This window comes from Galendromus occidentalis, unplaced genomic scaffold (assembly GCF_000255335.2).
Source record: "Galendromus occidentalis unplaced genomic scaffold, Mocc_1.1 scf7180000075388, whole genome shotgun sequence".
Taxonomy (NCBI): Eukaryota; Metazoa; Arthropoda; class Arachnida; order Mesostigmata; family Phytoseiidae; genus Galendromus; species Galendromus occidentalis.
In genome coordinates, this window is record NW_003803378.1 from 602,014 (window position 1) to 627,730 (window position 25,717).

The window sequence follows — 25,717 nt, forward strand, 5'->3', positions numbered from 1 at the left end:
CGTTAGTTCATAAGTCAGCTAAAATTCACCGTTCAAGAGCTCAGAACGTTTTAACGAGTCGTGTCCGCAGGAGCGTATTTCCTGCTCTCGTATTTCTCCCTTTCCACAAAGATATTCTTGAGCTCAATACTTCGCACGTCAGCTGTGCACTCGAGCCACATCCTCTGAACAAAGACAATTTATCTGTTCAACCAGGAGAGGGCGAACAGGGGAAAGACTGCTGCTCCTCGCTTCGATTCGAGAGAAACGACATGCTTGGAAGCTAGATATTCACGACGGAGAGATATGTAGACGAGTTCTTTATTCCGGACGGCAAGCCCTCCATGTCAAAGTTTCTGCTCTCGCATGTTCTACGAGAGGTCTCCCTCCCTTTCCCCTCACTCCCCCGATGGCCATCTTGAAGGCTGCCTTCCTGCCTCTGGGTCCAGAGAGATCCACAACTCTAACGTTTCGCTCAGCATCAGTGAGGCGAACCGGGCAGAAAAGACGAACAGGAAGTGAGCTAGCAATGTGCTAACTCAGTTCTCAGGTAATTGAGAGGATCGACCTCCCTTGGGACTCGGGATACATCGACGGCAATAGAGCGACATTATTTCGCTCGATCCCGATGGCGCCCCCCATCGGGTCGGAGGCATTGCTTCTGGCTTCTTCGTAGCGGTTTTCCATCTCCTCTCCCCAATGCCCAATTCCGAGCACAGCCTCGTTCTCAAATCCAGACTCGGTATTTCCGCCATGCTGTTCGAGCGTGAATTCCCTCCCGGAGGTCGGAGGTCAGCGCCCCCTTCTCTGCATGACTGGGGAATCTCGCATCGAAATCAATCTGCTCTTTTTTGTCGGAATGTAGTAAGTACCTACTCTTTTTTTTTATCAGACTCTGAAAAAGTGTACTCGTGTTTTTTTCTTCGATGCATCTCCTCACGCCTCCTTAGGAGCGGGCGAATCTCGGTCTCTTGCTCGCGGTCTAAGAATTGCTGAGATTTTACCGACGCCCGATTCTCAGAAATTTATGCAGGTTCATATCCGGAACGAGAAGCAACGATCTCCTCGGAGTCTCACCGCGCAGACTGACAAAAGGTCCTGGAAATCTCGCAATGAGTCTCAGCTGAGTGTCTAGCGACCACAGCCGTACACAGGGGAGAGGGGAATTTCAAGTGTCCGCCTCTCGAGTGCGATAATCCATGGACGGAAATACTAGGTAGGTGGCGGAGCGCAGGTTAAGCAATCGATGTGGGTGGAACCGGCTTCCCCCTCTTCGTATACATCCCGGCTCTCGTGTGTTTGCGCGTTGTGCTTGTGTGATACATAATGGCCCGCAAGGATGAGTCGGCACAAAGCTTACGTAGGCTTGAATAGGCGGTCATTCTGACCCTTTTGGCGAGCGTATTGCGTGCGCGTAAATTTCCGAGGCTCGCTTGAGTGAGAGCTCTATTTATTGGCTCTATTGGCTATCAATAGAATTCACTGTCGCTCGTCGCTTTTAGGCGATTATATATGCAGGGGAATTTCCTCGCTCATGCACGGAATTTCCTCGATTCGTTCGAAATCGAGGGGGAGCCGGGGGCAAGTTATGTCACCATCTTTCTATTGGCGCAATCACCCTCACGGAAGAAAATCACTTGCTGCTCCCTGCGAGAATGAAACTACGAGATTATTTGTGCGTGATCTTTGAAGGCTTCGATAGATCCCGAGCAGCAGCAGTCGAGCGATCTTCCGACAACTGCCTCGATAACTGCAAGTAAGGGTCAGGCCTCTCTTAATCAAGACAGTGAATCGTAGCGTGAATTCACAGCCACGCTCGACGGAAAGCTTGCGTGGGACTTGTCCCGCCTTATGCCTCGCTCGGAGGTCGTTTATCAGGTCGGACATAATCGCACCGCCTTCAGAGCGACGCGACGCAGGCTCCGACAGGGGATCCGCGCGCGTTAACTGCATAATGTTTCTGGGAAAAATTCGTCGCTAGCGCTTGGCACGAGACGATAACTTCTCATACGATGACTTCCGTCTCAGCTTGATGGAAGTCCGTTCCGGTATGTATAATTGTGAAGGAATTGTTCTCAGTCAACTAAGCTCAACGTCGCGAGGGACCGAATTTCCTCTGCGCTTGATGTATGTGCGAGACTCCACAATTGAAACGATATTTTTTCATCTCGGGAGATTCCCCAACAATCCTAGACAGTCTCAGAAAATTCGGGAGCTCGCACTTTCCGTCGGTCAGAAATCCCTGAGCAGAGACTTACCTCGCTCTCTCCTGGATTGTCGAGAAATCCTTTCATTGCGAATTCCGTGTTAATGCTTCCGATTGTCGGGGGGAGGCGGGTTAGAGCGGCAGCCTTTCGTTTCAGTAATCTTGCCCTCGCATCTTCTCCTTCTTCGGCTTCTCCACTCCGTAGACTGGAAGCCGTCCGAATGAATTGATTGTCGATCGAGCATCATTGTGAGATAAGGTCGCCCCATTGCTCGATCTCCGAAAGTTTCGCTCCAGTGTATCGAATCTCGGGCCGCTAAGTCAGGTCGAGAATCGCTCCGAATAGCCCAAGAAGAGGATCCGCTGTTGGAATGATTCGCTCCCAGGGAATCCCGAGACCTAAAATCTCAAGAGGGGGAGCGAGACTGGGACGGAGCCACGTGGGGCCGCCGGGTCTTTTTCTGGACCGACTCCGATCCAGAGTTGCAACTGAGTGTCGTGCTGGAAGACTCCGCGCCGACTGTTTTCGTATGAGGACGATTCGACTTGGTAGTCGCGGCACGAAGAGACTCCCGAAAGTATTCGCTCAGATCTGTTGTCCCCAAACCCTGATTCGGCTCTGGAGAAGGTTGTTGCACTCAGAGCTGCGTTCGAGATCGGACGTCGCTTCTCGAAGCATCAAATTCGGGCAGCCTCCGCCGGGGAGTTCGGGGATATTGATATCCGAAGGGAACTACGCAGATAGACGCGGATTCTGATGACGCTCATCGATTCGGAGTTCGTTGAGGTTCCCGGCTGAGTAGAGAGCCTGAGTTCGCAGGATGATCAGCGAAGATCTCTGTTATATCACTTGATGTTTCGGGACGAATACGACCGGCCAGAATTCGTGCTTTCCAGGCCCTGATTGATGCCGGGACACCTGGAACAAGTCAATGGTCTCCGTGTTGGTTGAAAGAGTCCTGTCAAGTCGAGTAGGTTTCTCCGTGACTTTGGGATGAGCGTTCCGTGGCTCTCATGGAATGCGTGGTCCTCGGGAAGATGAAACTCCTTGATCAAATTCCGAATAGAGCCTCATTGTTATAATTCCGCGAACGGGGAGCCGAATTGTAGCTCCACCATGGGACTCATGAATAGATCGAGGGAGTTCTCCGCGCGAGCATGGGAACGTGATTCATTAACCGATAGGAATAGTCTCGTAGGAAGAGAGGAAGCTCAGATTCCTGCGGAGGTAAAACTGTTCGGAAGAGCGTCCGACAAATATGGTTTCTACAATGTTATCCTTAATGAGGACGACGATGAGGACGATGGTGTACTCGATAACGAAGCTTCGTTGCACCACCCACGAACGTGGAAAAAAATGATAAATACTATGACTTCAGCTAGGTCACGCTATGAGTCCTCGGTGTAAAATACATCGCGTATGCGGAATATGTCCACTGGCTGGGATAGCGCTCGTGCGACTCCAAAACTTAAGAATCCGGATGTCGAATCGGAGGAACATTCATGGATTCCTTCATCTAACGATTTTGTCAGTCACGAGTCATGAGCCAAGTGCAACGTCCGTCTCGGATCGGGGGAAATGCGACAGGCCGGCATTCGTGGCTCCAGGCCCGATTAGTGCCGGGACACCTGCGAGAGATCAATGATCCACGTGTTGGTCCAATCAACTGTTACTCTGTAAGACCGTCGCCAAGGTCGCTTTTATTGTCAGCCTCGATTCAGTAAGCTTTCACTTATGCGCGAGGCCACGGGCACGAGAGCAGCGTGACGCCGGGCTCTTCCTCGAGGGCGTCAGTGAGCGTGGCATGTCGTCCGAATATGGTTTCGCATCCACAATGGGGAGCATTCCGTTCGTAGTCGATTCTTATTCCGTTTTTGTTCGTGACATTGTTCTTTCCCCCCGGTCATACTGACTGAGCTTTGCTTTACTTAATTCCCTAGACGTCGAAAACCGTCCAACGGAGATTTTCGCCTGTGGAGAACGTGTCCGACTCGGGATCGACAGAAATCCCCAATAGTGCGAGAGCTGACGAATCCCAATTGAATTCTACAAATGGAGCAATCCGGGATTCGTCTCGCCTCCCGTGACGAATGAAGGGTGACGATTTTGAGGCGGCATGGAGCGTCGAGAGAAGGAGCTTCGTCCTTAGAATGCTTGAACTTGATGCACTTTTTTTCCTCATGCAGGCCAGAGTCATAGCTCGGTGGTCTTGGCTGATTCCGGTACTCGGCCAGAGCTCACTCGAAGGAGATCCCTTCCCCCCTCCACCAAACCAGTAGGAATGAGGCATCCGGAGTTCGCCGACGAACCGGGGAGGGGAACACCTATCGCGAAGACGGAAACCCGAGAGCTAATCGCCAGTATCTCGGCGCGCGTCTACGACCTCAGGGGCGACTTCGGATCCTATCTTCCCGAGCCGCGAGCGGAACAAACGATCGTTTCGAGTTTCCGCAGAATTCCACGAGGCCAACGTACGCGGCGAGGGCCTCACCGGGCGGATGAGCCCAGAGACACCGTACGCGTCTTTTTTCTCAATTTATTTCTCAAAAGGAGGCTCGCTCCGGAGCGTCACTTTACAGCCACCAGATAGGATGGCCCTTCTTCTCGAGCATCCTCAACTCTTGTCAAACTCCGGCGCTTGAGTCCACAAAAAGGCCGCAGGAAGCCGAATGGAGTGAAATAATTGGCAACGGACACAGGCAACAATGGCCCGCGTCCGACCGAGGGTATCGGATGCCAGTGTGCGGACGCGAAACTGGGCAAGCTTTCGGGTATTGTGTCCGCGGATGCCAGCGTCCTCGGGTCTGCGATATCATCCGGAGCGCAATTTGGAACAAGCTGTGCCTCCTCGAAATCTTAGTGAAAGTTTTCGAATCCGGTAGAAAGTTGCACAGCAGCACCTCAACCCGGCAGTATATCCGCTGAGAGATGTATAGTGCTTCAGGAAGACCCCTGGATTCTGGCTATTGTCTTTCCTGAAGGGAACATCTTTCGAAATATCCAAAATCCCTCCCGATGGGATGACGAAGGTGTTGCACGGGTGCACCAATCCCAATCGCCTCGCAGAAAATCCATTTCTTCCCTTTATCGAAATTGTGAACACAAGCTGACTCTGAGTCATACGCACAATTCTAAACCGTCCCATCCCGACGCAAGACAAACATTGTTCTGTTTGCTTGGAATCGCAACGCGGACTAAAAAGCAAACAAACGAATTGACTTTCAGATTCTCGGGAGTTGCCCCTGATACGAAAGCCGTACACTCACCTACCACGTTTTTAGTCGAGATCGCTGTCAGTTCCAGAAAAGTCTAATACTCTGAACAGCCGTGTCGTCAGTTGTTCCATTAGCTCCTGGAGGCGTCTCCCGCAGACCAGGATGTGTGTCTCCGAACTCTGAACATGATTTTACGGAGTCAACGCTGCGGTCCCGGTCAGCAGCCGGTCTCCTGAAAAAGCAATCGGTGTTCTCGATTTCGGAGAGCGAATACGTCGCCGCAGCCTCCAGCACATCGTGCTCCCGGTAATTGAACTTATTTGGACAGAATCATGGCGACCGGTGTTACCAGCTATTTCACTGACAGGGCTAGGGCTCGATAAGCGAGCAGTGTCAGCGAGGAGCATGACCGGAATCCCGTTCCATGAGTGGCCTAGCCCGGAATAAAACACGATGTTCACATCAATCGCGTCCGAACGGAGGGCCGCAGAGCTCGACGATCCAGATTGGGCATGGGAGCCACGAGGGGCAAAAGAATCGTCTGTATTTCTCCGACCAGCTGTTTCCAGTAGTTCTGTTACAATTTCCCCGTCGGCGCCGATGACCTTGAGCCTGTCAGATGGGCGATGGCCGCGGTAGACCGAACATCGAGCCGCTGTCAGAGTCTTCCACGAGGCTGCGAGGCGATTCTGCTCACAAGCGATAAGATCGATTTGACCTCTCACAGTTTAATATTCTCAAGACATTGAGCAGGACTTATTGTATATCCGAGGCGGAGACGACAACTCACTCGGGTCCTCGTGTATCTGCGCAGCGGAGGCGTTTCCAGGCACAGCTCCGAAATATCACAGAGCTTAAAAAGAAGCAGATGAAACGTGTATCCGTTCGCACCGGGAAGCCGTACAATTCGACAGAGAGAGACTAATAAATATGTTCCCTTCTGATTTGTTCATGAGGGTTGGGTCGCGGTCATGAGTCATGACGCCCTCACCATCACTATGCGAATCCACCTCGGATCCGGGTAATCGAGGACAGCAACGAGTAGGTCCGTCATCCTTCCAAGATCCGTATCCGAAGCAGAGCAACTGGAGACTCACCGCCGGAGCGGACCGGGTAATGGAAGTCACGCCGACTCCGAAGAGATGGTCAACCTCACACAGTACTCGAGGCTCATTCGACTCGATTCGAGAGGAAGGGGCAGCTTGTTCGATTCTCTCCCCGCCTCCATCGAGAACTAGAAATGTGGGGAGACGAATATCGAAGCGATGATGTCTCCTCGGCCCCGATAGCTGCTTCATCTGATCCTTTCGACAAATCCTGATCGGTCATTCTCCGAGAGCTTCGGCACAACGAGTCATTACTCGCAGGGTCCTATAGGTGCCGCCGCTCCGCCATTATCGTGCTCGGGGCTACAGCGGACGTGGCGTGTATGTGTGGGATTGAATCCAAGATTTGCACACGAATGGAGGAAATGATCTCCGGTCGGATAGGAATTCACAGATCTGAAACGAACACGAAAATGACCGAAACAATCATAAGAACCCCGAGTTGTTCCTTGGAACCGAGAGGGTAGTGAAACTCTCAGTGGATCCCCGGCTTCGGGACGAACTTCTTGGGAGAGCGGGCGTCTGGCGATCGGGAAGCGACGCCTGGAGCTCCGCTTGCGATCGAGTAGATTCCGTGATCGAGAGAGAATCGCGTGGTAATCCATATCGATCGATTCGGAAATCGAGACGAGGCTCCGGGGAGTAAGGCAGAGGTATGGAATCCCGACTGAGTACCCAGTCCGTGCCAAGAAGAACTCAGCTGGAGACCACGCCGCATTCGTCGGATGACGGATGCAATCGAAGCGGTCATCCCAAAACGGAATCGTTCGAGCTCCACAGAAACCCTAGACTTCCCTAGATAAGAATGGTGGCCGCACATCCCGATTGGGAAGCAGGTCGACGACTAGGTGGCCAGCATCAAATGCCTCTCTCAAAGACTATATATAAACACGGACCGGAGTCGAGAGAGTCAGAGATGAGGCTATTCGAGAGAGATTGCCTTCAAAAGTCATGGAACATAATTTATCGCTCAATGAAAGCAAGTTGCTTGGATGGATGGACCGGATGGATCGGAGGGCAAGAACGTAGATGAACTCATCCGATGTTCATGCTATTCACCGACCACTACGTATATTAGATGTGAAGGGCAGCACTCTCGGACGACCCTGGGGCAAGCTCTATGGAGTTGGTGCTACGAGTGACCACATTCGGACATTTGCGATCAAAAGCAAGTACTCAGAGCTGTAGATTGCGCCATCGACCAACAGCGAGGAGGAAAACGCCATTTGCAAACATCCCACTGTCGGGGAAAGGCGTCTTGCAACGAGCGAGCATTTCTGGCATTCTCCGCGGATCGAATCCGCTTCGCGGAATTCTACCTCTTCTGCTCGTCCCGATGATTTTCCCATCGTCAAGGAGAGCTCTCGATTCGGTTTCCGACTGCCGGGTCAGAAGAGATTTGCACGCGAATGTGATCCTCGACGCGACGAGCTTGAGGAACCCCCAAGAGAAATCCGGGACGGAGATATCGAAAACTTCTGCTCCGGAGCAGCAGATTCCCTAACGGAATGACTTCGGATTTTCCCCAGGACACATATGCAGGAGACTCTTGGGACCAATTACGATACACTCGGGGAAACATGTCACCTGAATGAGTTTCGAAGGGGTTCGTGGTGAGCAAACGATCGCGTAGCGGTAGCGGCCATGTCGTCGGGCCCTCAGCCCCTAACCCACAGAGGAATCCGTCGCCGTGAGAAGACAGTTGATTGATCCGCCGTGTCTGCGGTGATTTCCGTCGCTCGGAGCACGAGGTTCCGACCCTGAGTCTATTCAGAGGAGATTCTGCGGTTGGCAGTCTGATGTGCCGTGCGGGATCCGCGGCAGCCGTCCATCTTTTTCATCGGCAGAGCGGATTCATTTCAAGGAAAGCTGTCACCTAGTGTCACGCCCGAAAGTTTTTCATCTTTCCCTCAACTGAATTGTGGGAGCGTCGACTCAGAACTTTTCGGATGTCTGCTCAGTCAGTGTATCATTCCGAGAAGTTTCCGCGACATTCCTCGAGCCGAGATTTTCGAGCTGAACGAATGGCATGGTGATTCGAGTGCGAGGTGGTCAAAATGCCCGACCAGGCTCCGGATTTACTGTTGAGGGGCGATTGCACTTTTCCTGGAACAAAAGAAATCCATGAAATCCGTGTGAATTTCCTCTCCCACAATCGCGCTCCATTCATCGAATTGAGCCTCGGTAATTTTATCACGCTCCGGTGAAAGTTTCAGGCCTGGACCCGTGCTCCACATCATTGATCAACTCGAGGGGAAAAGGGCAAACAGTCTCGCTCTAGGGAGCGGCCAAAAAAGCTCAGCGCTGCACACCGCAGACAGCCGTTGTGCCGCAAGGTTGTCTGGAGAGCCGAAAAAACTCTCGGGTCATCAGACCGTGTGAAGTAGGCGAACAGCTTTCTCAGGGAGAGTTCGCCCACGACGGCAGTAACAAGTCCCTCTCGTCAAGTTCGAAAATAGTCGCGAGAGCGAGAGTCTATCGGACGGAAGACAAGAGCCTGCGGACAATGGACCGAGAGAATTCTCGCGGAAATTCACATCCATACTGACTGAAGCTCGAGGATCACGTTGAGGGTGCGAAGCTCCCTGGGAATTTTCAGGCATTCGGTTCCCGTAGATAGCATTTGGTTTATCTGTTCCCGCAGCCACAAGTCTCTATCAGATCTCCTGTCCGGATCGAAACCGTTCAGACCTTGATAAACACGTGTGGAATCAGCCTAATGGAGTCGAATTGAACTTTTGATCGGACTCCGAGCATCGGAGGTGTTCTTCTTCGGCAAGAGAGCTAAGCGTAGGAGTTCGAATGAATTGAGAAGGCTCGATGTGGGCTAACGGAAATTATCACATCGAGGACAACGGGGATCGAATCTTCAAGCCGAGGTCAGAGAACCTCAGCTGTTCGAATAGGAAGCAAGGGTTTCCCAAAGGCAGGCGAGTGATGAATGAACGCCGTCACCTTGCTCGTACTCCCGTACGATAAGTTGAGGAGCTTTCTCCATTGAGGTTGCTGCTATCGTGTTTCGATTACCGATCTTTGAATCGGGAGCACGCTCTCGTTCTCGATTTGAGATCCCCTCTGGAAAAATATGCTCGAGCTCTACGGACCCCACTAGTAGTCCTTCTTCCACAGGAACCCCTCCACGGAGGGTCTGGAGAAAAAAAAGCCCGGGCCTTCGTTGAGAGATTCGCGGTACTTTGACGACAGATATGATCGGGGAATTTCGGGAAAAAAATTGCGGACAAGGAAAAAGTCCATTCTGCACCTCTCCGAGGACGAACGCGGTGATCATGCCCCGTCTCTGGGACTCTGTGTGCCAAGGAGCGCCGACTCCGACTTTCGAGCGTGCACAACCGCGGAGAAAAGTGATGCCACCGGAACTTCACTGAATCCATGAAATCCATGTTACACGCATTCGTTGCAGTTCGATATGGACCGCCCCCGCGCCGGCGCCGGCGCCGCCGCTCCTCTCGAGAGAGTTGAGGCGCGGATTTTCAGCCTCAATCGAGATATCGTACCGTTATTCTGGCCGTCATCGTCGCGACGGCGAAGTCGAATTCCGGCTTCATTGCGATGTGTGATTGAAGCCTGCTGAAACTTGCCCTCGTAGAGATTAGCTATGGCGGTCGAGGCCGACCCCCCGGCGCCTGAACCGCATGGCTCATGAATTCGTCGGCTTGCTGCGAGAGAGAGCGGAATCTGGGAATCAATTGAGAATTCAATCACGCGCGAGTCCACGAGCCGCGAAGCTGGAAATGTCTGTATCAACGATTTTGTGAAGCTCAATGAAGCGCGTCGCTTCAATTTTCCTATTTAGCCAGAGCGCATTCGGGACCTCTTGAAGAGTGACTGCATTTGAACGGAACATTCATATGTCTGGTATTGGGGCCCCGGGGAAGAATGCTCTGGATTCTCTCGCGGGAAAATGCGGAAATCCGAGCTTTACAGCGACAATCCCGTCGGCTTCGGCGCGAAGATCCATCTCTATCGTTCCCATTCAAAAGAAGTCCTATCCGATCCGGGCTGAGGTAAAATTGAAAAGCGGTCTGAGAAATTTACTCACTCAGTCGATTCCGCTCCTTGTAGCGCCTCCGCAAGGTGATGGAGAACGAGCACATCGATAGCGTGTCGCAGTTTAGCACGCGGATCCAAACATGAGATTCATCTCTGTTAAATTTTCCGCCGTTTTCGAAGCTCCTCCCTGACGTCTCATCGAGAGGAATGAAATTCGATCGGTCGCTCTGACGATGACATCGACAAGAAATTCTAAAAGATCTGCTCTCGAAAATATCTCAAGGCTTTCCTTGCCGAGAATATCTATTTTAATCAAGCCACATCCGTAGACATGTCCCAGGGGGACCGATATCGTCCGATTGCGTACGCGGAGCGTATTGCTTTTTCAGACTCCCAGACTACCTCAAGCCCAGCCCCAATGTCCCGAGCCCTCCGGTAGACGGAATAGGTCGAAATCGACTGGAGCGTGCACAGGTCGTCCTGGTCGTGGATTGGAAGCACGCTGCCGGGCCCACCCGGATCGAGACTCCTGGATCCCCAGCCATATTCGCTCATGATTCCGTTTCATACGGATCTCCGTCGATGAATCCCCGATGATCATCAGGGCCCTTTTCGGTCTGGTCCGAGCTGATAGTGCTCCGCAGCATCCGGGAGGTGTGGGACTGTGTGCGAAGACCTGCTCCTGTACCTGGAAGTGAAAACGATCCGTTTCTTATCCGCAGGTGTATCGCCATCTATAAGCCGCTGTCGCATCGAATGTCTCGCAAGTGCGCGCTCATAATCATAGCTCTGATATGGTTTGTGAGCGTAGTCATTGCTCTGCCGGGCTACGTTTTCGCGGATACCAGTACTTATCCTCCTCAGAACGATCGCGTCGTCTGCAGCCTCCTGTTTCCGGCTTTGGGGAGCTTCACATCGGAACAAGTGGATTTTGTGTAAGTACCTCGAAAATTCATTCAAACATAGTTCTTATACGGAGTTTTCTCCTGTCGGGAAGCGGGTTAAGTCTGTCTTCCGCTCTATGGAGCATGCGGAAATTTAGAATCAGCCCTGCAGGGAGCAGAAAATTCGTGAGGTTTCCGCGGGCAACGATGGTGAAAATCTCCGGGGTTCTGAATCCGATAGAGATTCCCGGAGAGGTTTTTCACTGACTCGAAAATTTGCCTCGCTCCGGCTACCCTGTCAGGCAGGGATTCCAGCTTATATGGCTCGTTTTTATGATGCTCCCTCGCGAATTGATACGAGAACAATAACACTTGGGAAAGAAACTCGAATGTAGAGCCCGGTCATGGGAGCGGCCAACGGGGAAGAATCGGAGCGCGAACGATCTCTCGAGTCGAACCCCCAGGCATTCCCGGACGCTCGACAGCTTAGAGGCTTAGAGCGTCTAAGGATCTCTCTTTGGTAGGGCCAATGCCCACTGGTCTACGCCACGCCCTGAGTAGTCCCGGGCTATCATCGATTGAGCACGGAACGCGAGTTCTGGGTCAGAGAACTCAAATGGGGGAATGAACCCTTCGAGCAGATGATTTCCCACGGAATCTCCCTGGGGGCGATCACCGGACCATCTCCAGCCAACGGGCTCTCTGGGAGGAATACACCGACAGAGAAACGAGCAACAGGGATCGGGGAGGTATCGGCGAAGAACTCGAATAGCTGAGGAAGTCGCCTTCCTAGAACAGAATCGAACGACAGAGGATTTGTTTTTTTCGAGTTTACCCGTAACTCGAGCCTCGGAAGTGAATGAGCATGATTTCTGCGTAGGAAGTCGGGGAACTCGGGAGAGACGCGGGTAAGGTCCAAGAGAGGCCATACACATACATGCGTCGATCTTCGGACGGCGCCGGTCGAGCCCAATATTCAAGACCTCAGGGGCATCTTCGCTTTAGAGGGCGAAACTCGTCGTCTCGATTCCTACGAAGGTCCGATAGAGTTTCCAATTCCCTCTCGGTGGGTTACCCTGAAACATTCACGGAGCGGAGGAGGTCGGAATCGGTTCCTCGAAAGTCACATACCCCAAGGATGATCGCTTCAGTTCCAAGGGAGACGCATGAGGCGTCGCTTTCCCGTCAACGGAGGGGAAAAATAGCTGTTCCGGACTCATCGGGACTCGGTACGGCATGATCTGTCCGCAGCCTGCAACGAGTCCGGTCAACTCCCCTTCGCGGGGTGACACTGCGGGATATTCGCGGCGAGAGGCACGATTTGTACGCAAAGTACCGGATCGACGAGTTCTCGTCCTTTCCAAATCGAGAGGATTCTGAGATCATAAGTGGGAGGCTTTTTCTGGCGGAGGATAATTTTCCTGATCTATTCCCTCGGGATGTGCGACGAGAGAAAGTAGACTTCACGACGACATCGCTTACGACGAGAATTTTGTAATTTCCGAAGTTCGATCCCCGTCCCCGTGAGTGCTGCGGGGGAAAGCCTTCCTTCAAAAACTTCCGCTTCGCTTGCTTCCTCACCTCCACTCTGTTTACTTGGGCTGCCGTGAGAAGTTCCAGGAGCTGATGACGGTTCTACTCACACCCTCTTTTGTCTCGCCGCGTATCGGAAGCGTGTCATGCTTGCGAATAATATCCCACTGGCGCGACGAGGCGAATCTCATGTTTTCTTCGTGTGTGCGACGACAGACTATCGGAAGAGAGTGACGAAACTAAGCATTAGCGACGAACGCTGAGTATCCCAAGGATTTGTAATACGCCAACCCATCAGACCCTGTTGATCTCAGCTGACAAGGATACGTGTCTCGGCAGCTATCAAGGAGGCAGGCTAGAATTTATTCCGACACCACATCAGACAGCTACAGACTCAACAATGTGATCGAGATCATTCAAGTTCTTGGGAAACCATGCTGGAAGGAGGAAAGGAGGCATCGACTCACTTTCGTTCCTCCTTTCCTCTTTCATGGACAAGCGCTGTGGTCCACATCAGATGGTCAGAGTCATTTCCCTCTTCTGTCGCAGCTCGGAAAATCAGAGGAATGAGCACACGTTCTCCGAAGTCAAGCGACGGCAATTCGGCAGTCGCCCTCACTACGGACGAAGACCATGATTGAGAATTGATTGCGAAGATGTCGGATCTACGATCACCCTTGGGTCCCGAATTTGAAGAACTTAAGAAGGCAGCGTCATCTTCCCCTCTTCCCGAACATCATTTCAGAAAACCTCCAGAACAACATGGCTAGCAAATCATTCGTCATGATCAAAAATTCGCCTTGGTTGAGTGTTTTCGAAAGTCGAGCTCCTTCGCCGAACGGGCAGAACGATATTCGCCCACGAAAGAGAATCTCAACTCGGGATTCCAAGAAGATCTATCCGAACGAAGACGTTGGGTAATGTTCGAACTGGGTCCCAAGGCAAGCTTGGGGGGAGCTAGGATTCGAGTCGTGGAAACATTCCCATGAAAGTCTCCGCGATTGAATGTCGCCATTCACCACTCGAACGTTCATTCGAGCTTTCGAAATTCTCACGAGACACGTTGGGCATACCCGTGCCTTGAAAAGCGTATTGGGTGCAGAGGAAGAACCAGTGCGAGTGCTTTTAATGAAGTAGTCGGAGATGTAATCGGGGAGAGAATAACATCGCCGGAAGGGAACTTCGCGGTGTCTCCCCGCTCCGAGTAGATGAGCCTTCTCTTACTTGAACTTTCGATTGTTACGACGAGCTGTGAGTAGTGGTCCGCCCCCCTGAAACTTGGGGGAAGGGTGTGAGGTGAAACTCGGGATAGGATGATCTGATTGATCGAGATCCTGAAGATCTGCACGTCCTACATCAGGATGAATGATTCATTACTCCTTTGTTGAGCGACACTGAGGAACTCGCTCCCGTGAAACTCGTCCCGTCGTGGAAATGCGCACCGCCGACCTCATCATGATCCCCCATGTTGATTATCATGCTGGCCATCTCGCCCTACGGAATCTGGGCCATAGTCATCGTGAGATCCTCCGGAGCTCATGGACATGGGTTTCCTCATGTTCCCCCACGCGTGAACTCCGTCGGTGGGCATACGACCTCGAGGAGTGGAATTTTCCTGTCACAGATTTTTTATTCCCTATTGGGTCGCCCGACCGACAGAGTTGAAGGGGTGGAATTCATATATCCGGTCGATTGCAAAAAACCGTCTGAACCTCTTTCTTCAAGAAGCGATTCGAGCTAGACCGAGCCGAACGTCATCTCTCCCCAAATCCAGTGTGAAGGAATCCGGGACGGTCATAGCCGGGAATACGTTCGGGAATTTTGCGGCGATACGGATCGGAATCGGCGTCACGACTCTTACCCATTCACGGATAGACAAGGAGAGGTCCCCCGACACGAGAAGTGGAAGGCCGTCGAACCGCCAATGGATACGTCGCTTCCGTACGCATTTTCCTGGATTGCCGGAGGCGGCGTATCGAGGCATGATAAGTCCACCTTTGATGGGTCGTCGGAATCAGGATATGATAAGAAGTCCATTGTCTCCCTGGTTCCGAGAGCTCATGCGGCTGTTCAAGACCGCTCGCCCGTGACGTATTCCAGAGCCCCCGAATCGTCCCCATCTTCTTCCTAAGCCAAGGGGTGGAAACACCGACCAAACTGGAACGAACCTTTTCCATCATAATAATCTTGATGAAGGACGCGTTGACCGTCTCTGTGGAGGCCTTGACTCTCCTCGCCGTGTTCATCTGTTCGGTATTCCTCGCGCTCGACCCCTGACGTGATCTATTATTATCATCGTGGACCGAGCTCAAATTCGAATAGATCGAGTGGTGTCGAGCGGAAAGGCCTGCGATCCTCTGACAGTGTTCCTCTTGTTCGATGGCAAGTTTCAGACAAAGAGCCTCCTTGTCAGAATGAGCACGTTTCCCGGAAGGGCGGAAATGCGCGAGAAGAGAACTCGTGCGAATGGTTGAGAGTCTGCTCTACGATGTGTACGACACGAGAGGAAATTCGTCCATTGACTCCACAAATACGTGCCACTCACGTACCGTCAGCAAATTATTCCCAAGGTCGGATCGCATCGCGATCGACGCACATGCCGCACGCGGCTTCGACGCGGGATTCCCATCGGATTTCGTCGTGCAACGGAGCATGAACTTCACGGGCTTGTATCGAAGGTTCGAAGCACACCATAGACATGGCTTGCCCCTATGGAGCTCCGTTGCTGGAGCAAGGCGACGCGACGTGACTCGAGCAGGAAGCGGCGGGCAAATCCAATTCTGTCCCTCTGGGGAAACTCCCCGGGATCGAGGGCGCCAGAAAAACTTTCGCGGATTCAAGTCCCAGAAGCCCCGAAAGCAGCCGTACGTTCGTCATTCCTTGGCGCCCGAAGACCGATCATTAGATCCTCTGTCATCGATGAGGAGATTTCGGCTCACCCGAGGTCGTGATCGAGCTGCACACCGGAGAGCTCGGGAGCTTTCTCAGCGATCTTTGGTCACAGGAGGAAAGAATCGAAGATTTCACGCAGCTACGCAGTTCAGGCCCCAAGCGGAAAAACGAAGCTCTGCGAGATCGTCCACCGTCATACAGCCTGAAAGTTCGATTGCTCCTCAAAAGTGCTCTTCAAACACCTCCCGAGAGAAACTACTTCCGGGTCGGACCTCGGAAAAATTCCTCATCCGTGACAGCTCTGCCAGGACAACTGTTGCTCCCGTGAATGACAATTCCATCAACATCAGGGAAAGTCTTCTTCGTGCATCATTGTTCTCGGCGGAGGGATGTCGCAACACTGCTTCCCATGTCCGTACAGATTCCTTTGATGCGGGACCGACCATTGATTCTCGTTCGCTAGGGACATCTGAGATTCTACCGTATTCGTGGCTATCTTTCATCTCGCTAGACCCTACTCTCAGTGGAACAGAACAAATGATGACCCCACGCCATCGGAATTCTTAACCGAGAGGGACCCCCTTCCCCCACGAGTGAGTATCGCGGGGAGACCTCCCTCAGACCAGAATCAACATATTCCGGATAGGTTGGCCTCCGAAGACCTTCGTATTCGACGCATTCGATCAGTGATCGCGTCCATGGGACATCCGGGGGGGGGCTTCACAGAATTCCTCGTTTCCATCCGGGGAGATTCTCCCCCGTGTATCCTGGAGCTAGGAGCCGAGCTTCACGTTGCTTTACGTTGCTTTACGACACGATGTTCATCCCAGATCTGTGGTACCGTGCCGGCCCTTGAACTTCCAGCGCTGCGAGTCTTTTGTCAGCGCGAATACCGGGAGAAAAAGCACGAAATGCTTAGCGTCTCGTGCATGGAAGCCGGCCTGAAAGGAGACGGAAACGCACCGCGGAATGGCTGCGTATGTAGGAGAGCGCGCATAACACCCTCAAAACTGTTCCTAAGAGCCCGCTTCCCACAGCATTCCTCGTCGTTTTCCCGGAGAATGATGTGCAGGGCCCGTAGTCAGAATCTCTCACCAGCCCACCCTCCACTCCTTTCGAATATCTTCCGAGCTCAATCTGGGTCCTTCCGACCCTACGCGAGCTTCCAAAGCTTCTGTGTGTCATGAAAACCAATTTGGACCCGTACAGTTCCGCTGTCGGTCTGAATGGATGATTTTCATTTGATTTTCCTGATTTTCCGTCGTCGACTCTTTACGTCGAGTGTACGTGTCTCACCGAAACCCGACCTCTCCCACTTCGACATTCTCGATTGCTCTGAGAGATGGTGGTAGTTGACCAAACCGCATAACGATGTGGTTCCCGATGTCCGCTTATGAATGTGATTCTGCTCGAGAACTTCATTCGGGCTGTCAGTTATACTTGCGACGGATTTTTGCGCCCCTATACTCGTAGCGGGAACCTCCCCACGCTCCCGAAAAAGAGCTTGGAGTAGGTTTGGTGTACGTTTCCGGGAAACTTTCAAACCTGAGCATCTGGATTCCAGTGGGTCCACCGGTTTTCTCGTAGCGCGAAACTTTCAGATGTTCGCATGGCTGAATATTCTCGCCTCCGAATTCAGTCCACCCGGGGGCGATTCACAGGCTCCGACAATTATTGGCGTAATTCGAGCTTCCCTCCTTTTACGGGGAGGGCTTCCGTTCCTCGAGTTCGGGAGACAATCTTCGGAGAAGCCACAATTGATTCGTGCCTCGAGTTTTTTGTGAAGTGCCGCGGCTTCGTATGGAAGTGAAGCCAATGAACACATCCTGCGGAATCGGCGAATCAGACACTTCATGGCGTCGTTAGCGGTGGCCGCAACGAGAAAATGCTCCGGATCTCAAGGCTGCCTGCGGGATCACCACCTCACGGTCCATCTCGCGAGAGAAAAATAGAGGTCTGACTCTCGAACGCTGAATTTCTCCCCCGGCGCAGTGCGTTGATACTCTATGGCTCGATCTTTGTGTGTACTCGCTCTCGAGCACTCGACATTGAGACGGAACATTGTCGACATTCAGAATGTTGCCGTCAGACGCATTTGGACTCGACAAGGGTTTGCGTACGCTGACAAGAGGTCGTTGGTCGAGGCTGATGGCGGAGAATGTCGAGCGGGCCAAACGGTAGGAATGACAATTGTTCTAACGGGGAGGAGCCCATTGTTATCTGACGCAAAGCTGTCACATTGAGCCTACCGCAAGCCTACTTTCAGCGAACAAGTGTTTTTATTGATCGAGTGCTCGCTCCAAAAGGCCCCGGGAATCCTGGAAGAAATCGCTCCGCATCTATGGTTGACGAACGGTCGAATGGGATAGTACGTCAACGAAGACCAAATCTGGGAAGCGGTTTTCTCCTGAAGGTATTAACCGCTGGGTGGGTCGTCGAATTGGGATAGTCGAAGACTCTTAACAGCTTCCTGAAACATCCGCTGTCACCAGCCGCGTCGCCGCCTTGCCTCAATCATCGTCCCAGCTCTCCGGGTCGCATTGAAGTTGCTAGATGTCGTTTCTGAGCTCCCCGCGACGGAGCTGCCCATGCGGATGCGTTCTGGCATTGAATCGCCGAGACCGGTCTCAGAACTCGGATGCCCCCAGAAGCTTCCCGCAAATCGGTAACTCTACGTAGAATGGTCGAGGTACGGATCTGACCTCCGATAGACCAACAGGCTCACGGAGACGGAATCTGGGAACGAGAATCATGAATTTGAGGACTCGTTCTCTCGTGCGGGGAATGTTGTTTCCACATAGAATGGCAATAAGAATGTGGTGCGAACATCGTAACGGAGCGGAAAGGAATGCTCCTCTGCTCTGGTGCATTGGCATATCTTATCAGCACAGGGTGGATCGAGGCCTTATGCCGTCGAGCGCATCGTCGAACCGCTGCGCGATCCTCAAGTCGACAACGTTGTCGTCGACCCGGAAAGATTGCCTACACGGGCTGGGCTATCTAGCCACAGAAAGGCCGCAGTAACGGACTGCAATCGCGAGTGTCCCTGGGAAATGCGGCATAGGGAGCTCAAAATCACGGACTTGAATCGCAAGTTCCATAGAGCTCGCGTTCGAGCTCAGATCGGCGACGGTCCAGGACTTTCTGTCGGTTTCTGTCGGTTTCTGTTTCCAATGAATTGCAGAAGCTAAGGATCGCTGAGTGCTGCGGCATACATTTTCTCCGGAATCGAATGGATGAAGCTATGCGGAAAAAGAAAAAAAAACATTCTAGAAAGAGGAGAGCTCTGTCGATTGCCAATGCGAAATGAGCCTTTATTTCGAATACAGATCTACACGCCTTGTCCGAACAGTCGAAGCTGCTTCGACTACGTAGCATTCCAAGTTGAACTTCATCTTCGAAATCTGTACTCCTGAAGAAATATACTCTCGTATTCCCGTCGATCCCTTCGACAAACATGTGTCTGCGACGACAGTAGTTCGCGTACAGTCGAAATCATCTCTTCACTCGTTCCTTTTTCCGTAGATCGTAAATCGCGCCGACGTTCCGTCATATCTCATACGAGAGAGATATATTTAATTTGTATATATTTATATTTGTATATGCTCATGTTGTATGTATATGTATTTATACGGGGTATGCGATGTGGGTATGTATGCTAGATATGCATGGATTGTCATCATCGGTTGATCGGTATATGTTCATTTTCAATGCATGCATGCATGCATGAACTCAATGTGTTCATAGAGTAAGTATGAACGTACATAGATCATGAGAGTAGGATGTTCGTTTCATATATGTACGTCTCTTCCCGAAAGCGCCTCACAAGGGGCCGATCGCATCAATCAAGGCACTCTGGTGTTGCACAAGAGGGCCCTTGGAAATTGCATGGAATGCTTCGGGGCCTCTCTCTCAATCGATCGCTTTTCTCTCGGCGACGATCGTTGGAATGGTTCAAGCCAGCTTGTTTTCTCGGTTTCTTATCTTGGAAATGGTGTGGAAGTATGGAGATCCCATGTTTTGTTCTTTTCGATCGCAATTCGATAGAAGCTACTTTGAAGAAGGGATACCATGTGTCAAAGAGGGGGAGGGGGCAATCACCACCAGTCGACGAACTGTTCGGACCCCAATCCTTGGGGGAACTCTCTCGGGGCGATCGGTTCGCCCGTAGGTCAGATCCTTTCCAACCAATTCAGTCGACTGATGATTCAATTGATCAGCAGCTGAAGCAGCCATGGGGAGGGGATAAGCGGTTGGGAGGGAAACGTAAATCATTTCCCCGCGAAGCGTTAAGCGGCACCTAACTGACAAATACCTCTAGCTTTTGCAGACTTGACAAATGGTCTCTGATGTGAGATATCTCGAGTGTCCACGAAAGCTCCGAGAAACCGGGAGAAGTCGGGCTCGATGTCAATGCAACGAAGATACTGAGATTCGGACAATTGTTCCCATTGACTTCACGCTTTAATCGTCGAGCTCAGACTCTCCTCGGAAGACAACAGCGCAAAACCGAGTGGCGAAAATTTTGCGGAAATGATTGTCTACGACGAAGCAAAAAAAACAAAAAGGAAACGCGGTCAAACCAAAAATGCTCACACACAAAATGGGAACATGCGATAGCCAGTCGCAAGCAAAACGAAACACAAACTTGGGTCGAGTCCGGGCGCATCGAATACTCCTATTCCGACGAAGCAAATGCGCAAACCAAAGGGAGGAGTGTCAATTTCTGCTCTGTGCGCGACTATTTTACTACGTCCGATTCCTAGCGACGAATGAACGATCGAATGGACTGACTGAATGAATGAATGGATGGGAGGACGAACGAACAAACGAAGGATCGATCGATCGAACAATTCGGGGTTCTTGCGGGATATTAGGAATTCGGATCGGGGGGTTCCTCACGATCGAAAAAGCGATCCGACGGCTCTTACCGAGATCCATCGGATCTTACGAAGGCGAGTTGCCACCGAACGCGATTGCTCAAATCGAGTCTGGATTATTTCCAATCATCGCTTGGTATCTTCCGTAGCAGACACTCTGCTTTTAAATTTCATCCTTTTGGTTTGTTGTTTTGCTCCGCGAAGCGAAACGGAGACCGCGCGCGAGCCCTCATCGGGCAAATTGTTGGATCTCGACTCTACACGTGGTTTTTGGTTTTTTTTCTACTTTTTTTCTTCTCGTCGGGATTCAACCCGTACTAATCTACTCGTCGTTCACGAAGCCAGTTACCTGAACTCGCAGATCTTCGATATTTACAACGATATAGTTAAATTAACTCTTTCTACATTTCTAAAGTTCCGCTGCGACCTAATCTACCTCTACAACTGTTCACATTGTGTATACTCATTGATACCGAGTGATCGAGAAGCTGGGTAGTTGGTACGTAGTCGATGAAGGTCGCCCCATCTGGGATCCGAATCCTGGACCGGATTCGAGTTCCTTGCCGTAGAACAATATTGCTACTTCGTTCAGACCTCCTCGGACTCTTCGAGTAACGAGTTTAAATATCCTCTAGCGATCGATGAGGGGTTCTCTTGAGCCTGGATTCGCGATCAGGTACTACATGCATTGTCGATACCTTTTCGGTTTCGATTGCCATTTTGATTTTTCATCAGAAGACGGACTTGTCAAAGTCGTGACATTGAAAAAAATATCTATATATATGCTGCGAATGCAGCTACCGGGCGTTTTCTATTGCATCGACGGCTTTCAGGGATTCGATTCGGGAGCTGTTCTTATTCTCGAGCTTTGGAGACTCCACAGAGTGGTCCTGACTCCTGGGGAGGTGTCCGCGGGAATTCGCGATCTGTACATTTGGTGGCGTCTCCTTCCAACCGCGGTTTTCGTACGGTTTCGGAACGATGATCGCCAAATGACATTGCACAAAGGGGCCATTTTGTTTTTGTCGATGACAAAAAATAAGTGATTCAATTCGATAGATTCGTAAAACCAAAGATTCCTTGATCGTAGAGCGAGGGAAACCGATCCTCGGGGCTCACCAATAGGGGAGGGGGTGGCGCGCACCGAAGGACACACGAGACAGGTACAATAGAATTTGATTGAGGAAATGGTTGTATTGCAACGCCGCCGAAACTCCGTACTTGCGGAGGGAGTTACCTATTCTGAGGGTGTATTTATATTCACCTAGCGAGCTCATACCTAACCACGTTGTTGATGGAACGATGCTCTTGATGGATGATATTTACAACCGCATTAGTAGCAACAACTGCCGAAGCAGCAGCAACAACAACAACAAATTCCACTACCTACGGAGATATGGACTAGTGGAGGTGGTGCTCGGCTGAGCATCGGCCATTGCAACGAAAACAGATCCGCTGAGTCTAGGCGACCCACGCGACGCCGATGACTTTCCTATGTACAGTGAGTGAATCCAGCCCTGGAATCGATTACTTGGGCTCCGCGGAGCCCAGGGACGACCAGACTTCATGGCAACCCTAAATGGTGTCGAATTCTCCTTGTCGCTGTAATACTCTTCCGGTTGATGGTGATGGTCATCATCACCGTCGCCGTCGTTATCGGCAATCGTGACTGACGAAACTCCGCTGACAATTGCGGTATTGTTCGTTGCTCGATGTGTGCTACTGCGTCCTCGGAACGCGATAACGGAGCTCGTCGCACTCGTCGCTGAGACGGCTCCGGTGTTGATGGAGGATGATGAATTTCAATCGGTCTTCACGCTCTCGTCGATTCTCATCTTCTTCCCAAGAACCGAATCATCGTCGTCGTCGGAGTATTCGTCGGAGTAGCTCTCCGAGTGGCTCTTGTTCTCGACCGAGGCTTGGAGCTCTTTCAGGAGACTGCTGAGATTAGCCGGGGTTTCGCCCTGCAATAATTAAACTCAACGTTGAGGAAAGCACTTCATTCCCGGAGTTCGAAACTCAGTCGGATCGTTCGATTAGAGGGGTCGTGCAACGGAATCGCTAGTTTATCGGACGATTTCCTCTCCGAATGCGGAATTCAACGGCGGAATCGACCTCGTCTCCATATCTTCTGCGTAGCGTCTCTCGGAAGGTTCGAACTCACGGTCTTGGCAGTCTGTTGAAAGAGCCCTGCGATGACGGTCATGAGACGCACTTCGTGATGCATTTCCTCGCGACGGAGACGTTCTTGTCTTTCCATTTCCTCTTTCCGCATGCGTTCAATCATTTCCAGCTCCATCTGCATGCGGCGCTCCTCGAGTGTCATGAACTTGTTGACGCCTCTGTTGATCGACTCCATGATGCTCTGCGCAAGGCTCATCACTGCGAAGGTCAAGGGTCAGAAATAAGGAACATTGTCGAAACATGACAATCGAAATTATTGGTCGTTCGATATCATTGAGTATGAAAAGATTTTCGAGTCGCATCCGAGTCCGGCTTCCGGCGTCTTATCGACGGTCGGTCGTATTTGTCCGGCGATGGATCCGATGCGCGCCTTTCATGCGAGAACGACCGTTTTACGATCCGATGCATCTCGGATCTATCAGAGGAGAACGTGGAGGGGAGGCGCACCGGGAGCTCGAGGAGAACGCGGCGTTGACTGCACGTCGCGAGGACCACAGCCGCGGAACAAACTGAGACCTTCCCGGAAGGCGCACTGCGCTTCTAGAAGGAGGAAACTTACCGGTGTCATTGGGCTTATCGGATCCATGCTTGCGTTTCGAGCCGTGTGAGGGCTTCGGGTCTTCAACCGGTGAGGTTATGAGAGGTGGGAGTTGAGCGACGGCTTGAGCCTGTTGTTGGCGAATGTGTTCTGCCTGGGTGCTCAGCAGATTGAGGGCTGCGGCAGTTCTATAGAGCTCGAGGTTGTGATCCGTCTCCGAGCCGCTGTTGTTGTTCAATTCGATCACTGCAATGAAAAGGAGTTGCTGGAACTCTTTCCTGCGCATTTTCGACCCGGGATTCTTCTTTTTTTCCTGTTTGGCTCGTTTCGAACCGCGCTCCCGGGAACCTAGTTTCCCGCTCGGGGAAGGCGCAAGAAAACTAAACTCCATTCCGAAAGTGCATACGGGAAACCGGACGGCATGAGGTTAGACGCTTAGCGCCGACGCTGAGATGTCCACGCGATGTCCGACAACGATCCGCGCTCCCAAAAAAGCCCGCTCAATGTTCGCGGAAAGCTCGCGCATCTGCGAAGCCTAAGGACGACACCCTTGATGAGAGCCCGATAGACAAATTGCCATAGCAAGGATCGAACGGGAGCTCCATCAATTTCTCCCTTTCGTTGCAGTCGACGCTAATGGTGAAATTCACAAACGGACAGAGAACGTCAGACAAGAACGCTGGGGGTCTTCGCCTTCTCCCTCGGCCCTAAGTGTATCAGCGCCTTTCGGGAGAAGTTCCCAAGTCGAGCGGCTGAAACCGACCGCTCGCTTTCCCAGGATCTTTTTCAGGTTTCGGCGGTCGGGTCATCATTGTCGTCAGGTCGCCAGGTGGACTCACCTGCCGTGTGAACCGAATACAGCCACGGCACCCAACACCGATACGGATGCCCTGAGGCTTCTGTCATTGAAACTCATCGCGCTCGTTAATCCGACCCGCGAATCTGACTGAGCTAGAACTCTATGAATGGGAATGCAGCAGAGATTCAAAGCGATAATATTCCGGCGCGTGATCGGAACCGTTTGTCGTTCGGTATTCGATCGGATCGGGATTTCTGGGAGCGTTTCTGGATAATACGCTCGGGAATTGTGCAACGTCCCGGATTTGTTCCAGACCGGACAGCCGCGATCGAGAATCACTCGGGAAAACTATTTGTGTCGAAGTCTCCCGAGCCAAAGGATGTTCGTCTTGTTTTTCTGGACAGTTCCAGAGTTATGTCAGCAGCGAAAGCGCGGCGCCGATGGGATTTCGGAAATTTTCACCTTCAACGCGCTTGTTTCCGCTTTCCGGGTCATGATTCGTCCCTGAGCCCGGAAACTCGACGGGAAGGCGTTTGGATTTTCAAAGATCATGAACGAACTCGTCGTATCCGGCATCCTTGGCGCCAATTTTTCTAATATGTATGTATATCATTGTGATTGATGTATCCGATGTGACAAGTGGGCGAATGAGCAAACGGCTGAACGAGCCGACGAGCGTGCTAGCGAACGCCGGGTTCCCATCAGCGGGTCCGCGCTTCGGATCCATCCTCCACCGCCCACGAGATGTTTATGCTCGTCGAGAGCGAACACTGTGGGAAGAAAGCGCTCGGCCACTTGAAAGACACTGCACTGCTTGCCTGCGGGACTCTGCGTTCTGCTTCTTTTCTTTTAATGCGACTCTCCGTGGAGTTTCTCTGGAGCCGCAGCGGCAGCGGGCGTCTTCCTCCCAGTAGAGGGCCCTGGCGTAGGAGTGATAGCTTCCACATGCCCGCGGCCGTTGAGCAGCTGAACCATCCAACGTCATCACCCGCATCCACTCACATTCAGAGAGCGGTAGCAGGCGGAATTTTTGTGCGGCCAGCGCAATGAGCGGAATCGGCCCGAGATCAGGCGTTCGAAGTTTCTCGGTCGAAGGGAAAAAAACCTGCCAGCAGCATGCCGCCGCTGATGCCGCCGCTCAGACGACATTAGCGTCGGATTCGATCGTTCGGAACGCGACGAGAATGTCGCGAAACTCCCTTCCAGTAAAGAATCCCGGCCGCGATCCCAGTCTCCGAGGATAGTTCGCGAGGGAACTCGGAGGAAACGAGTTCCGAAGTCGAGTTTCGAGGAAAAACAACTCGCGCTCAGAGCGGCCGAGTTTTGCATGGAGAAATCTAACGGTTTTCGAACCCGTGGGATCGAGCGAGTTCCCAAGCCGCTCACAGCTCTTATTGTTTGTGGATCACTTAGATAATCACCGTCGTCGAGAGAAACGCTGATCTCGCCGAATTTCAGCAGACCCATGAGAGGTCTACGCTTTATCTAC

At 52.0% G+C, this 25,717-nt stretch overlaps 1 protein-coding gene across 1 annotated transcript in view; it reads left to right on the plus strand.

Annotated features, from left to right (window-relative positions):
- The window catches only part of LOC100898722 (tachykinin-like peptides receptor 86C), a 94,416-nt gene that overhangs the window by 36,379 nt on the left and 32,320 nt on the right, over positions 1 to 25,717 (plus strand). Inside the window, exon 2 of the mRNA XM_003737010.1 lies at positions 11,241 to 11,453. Coding sequence (XP_003737058.1) covers positions 11,241 to 11,453 — 213 coding nt within the window. The remainder of the gene's footprint in view (positions 1 to 11,240; positions 11,454 to 25,717) is intronic.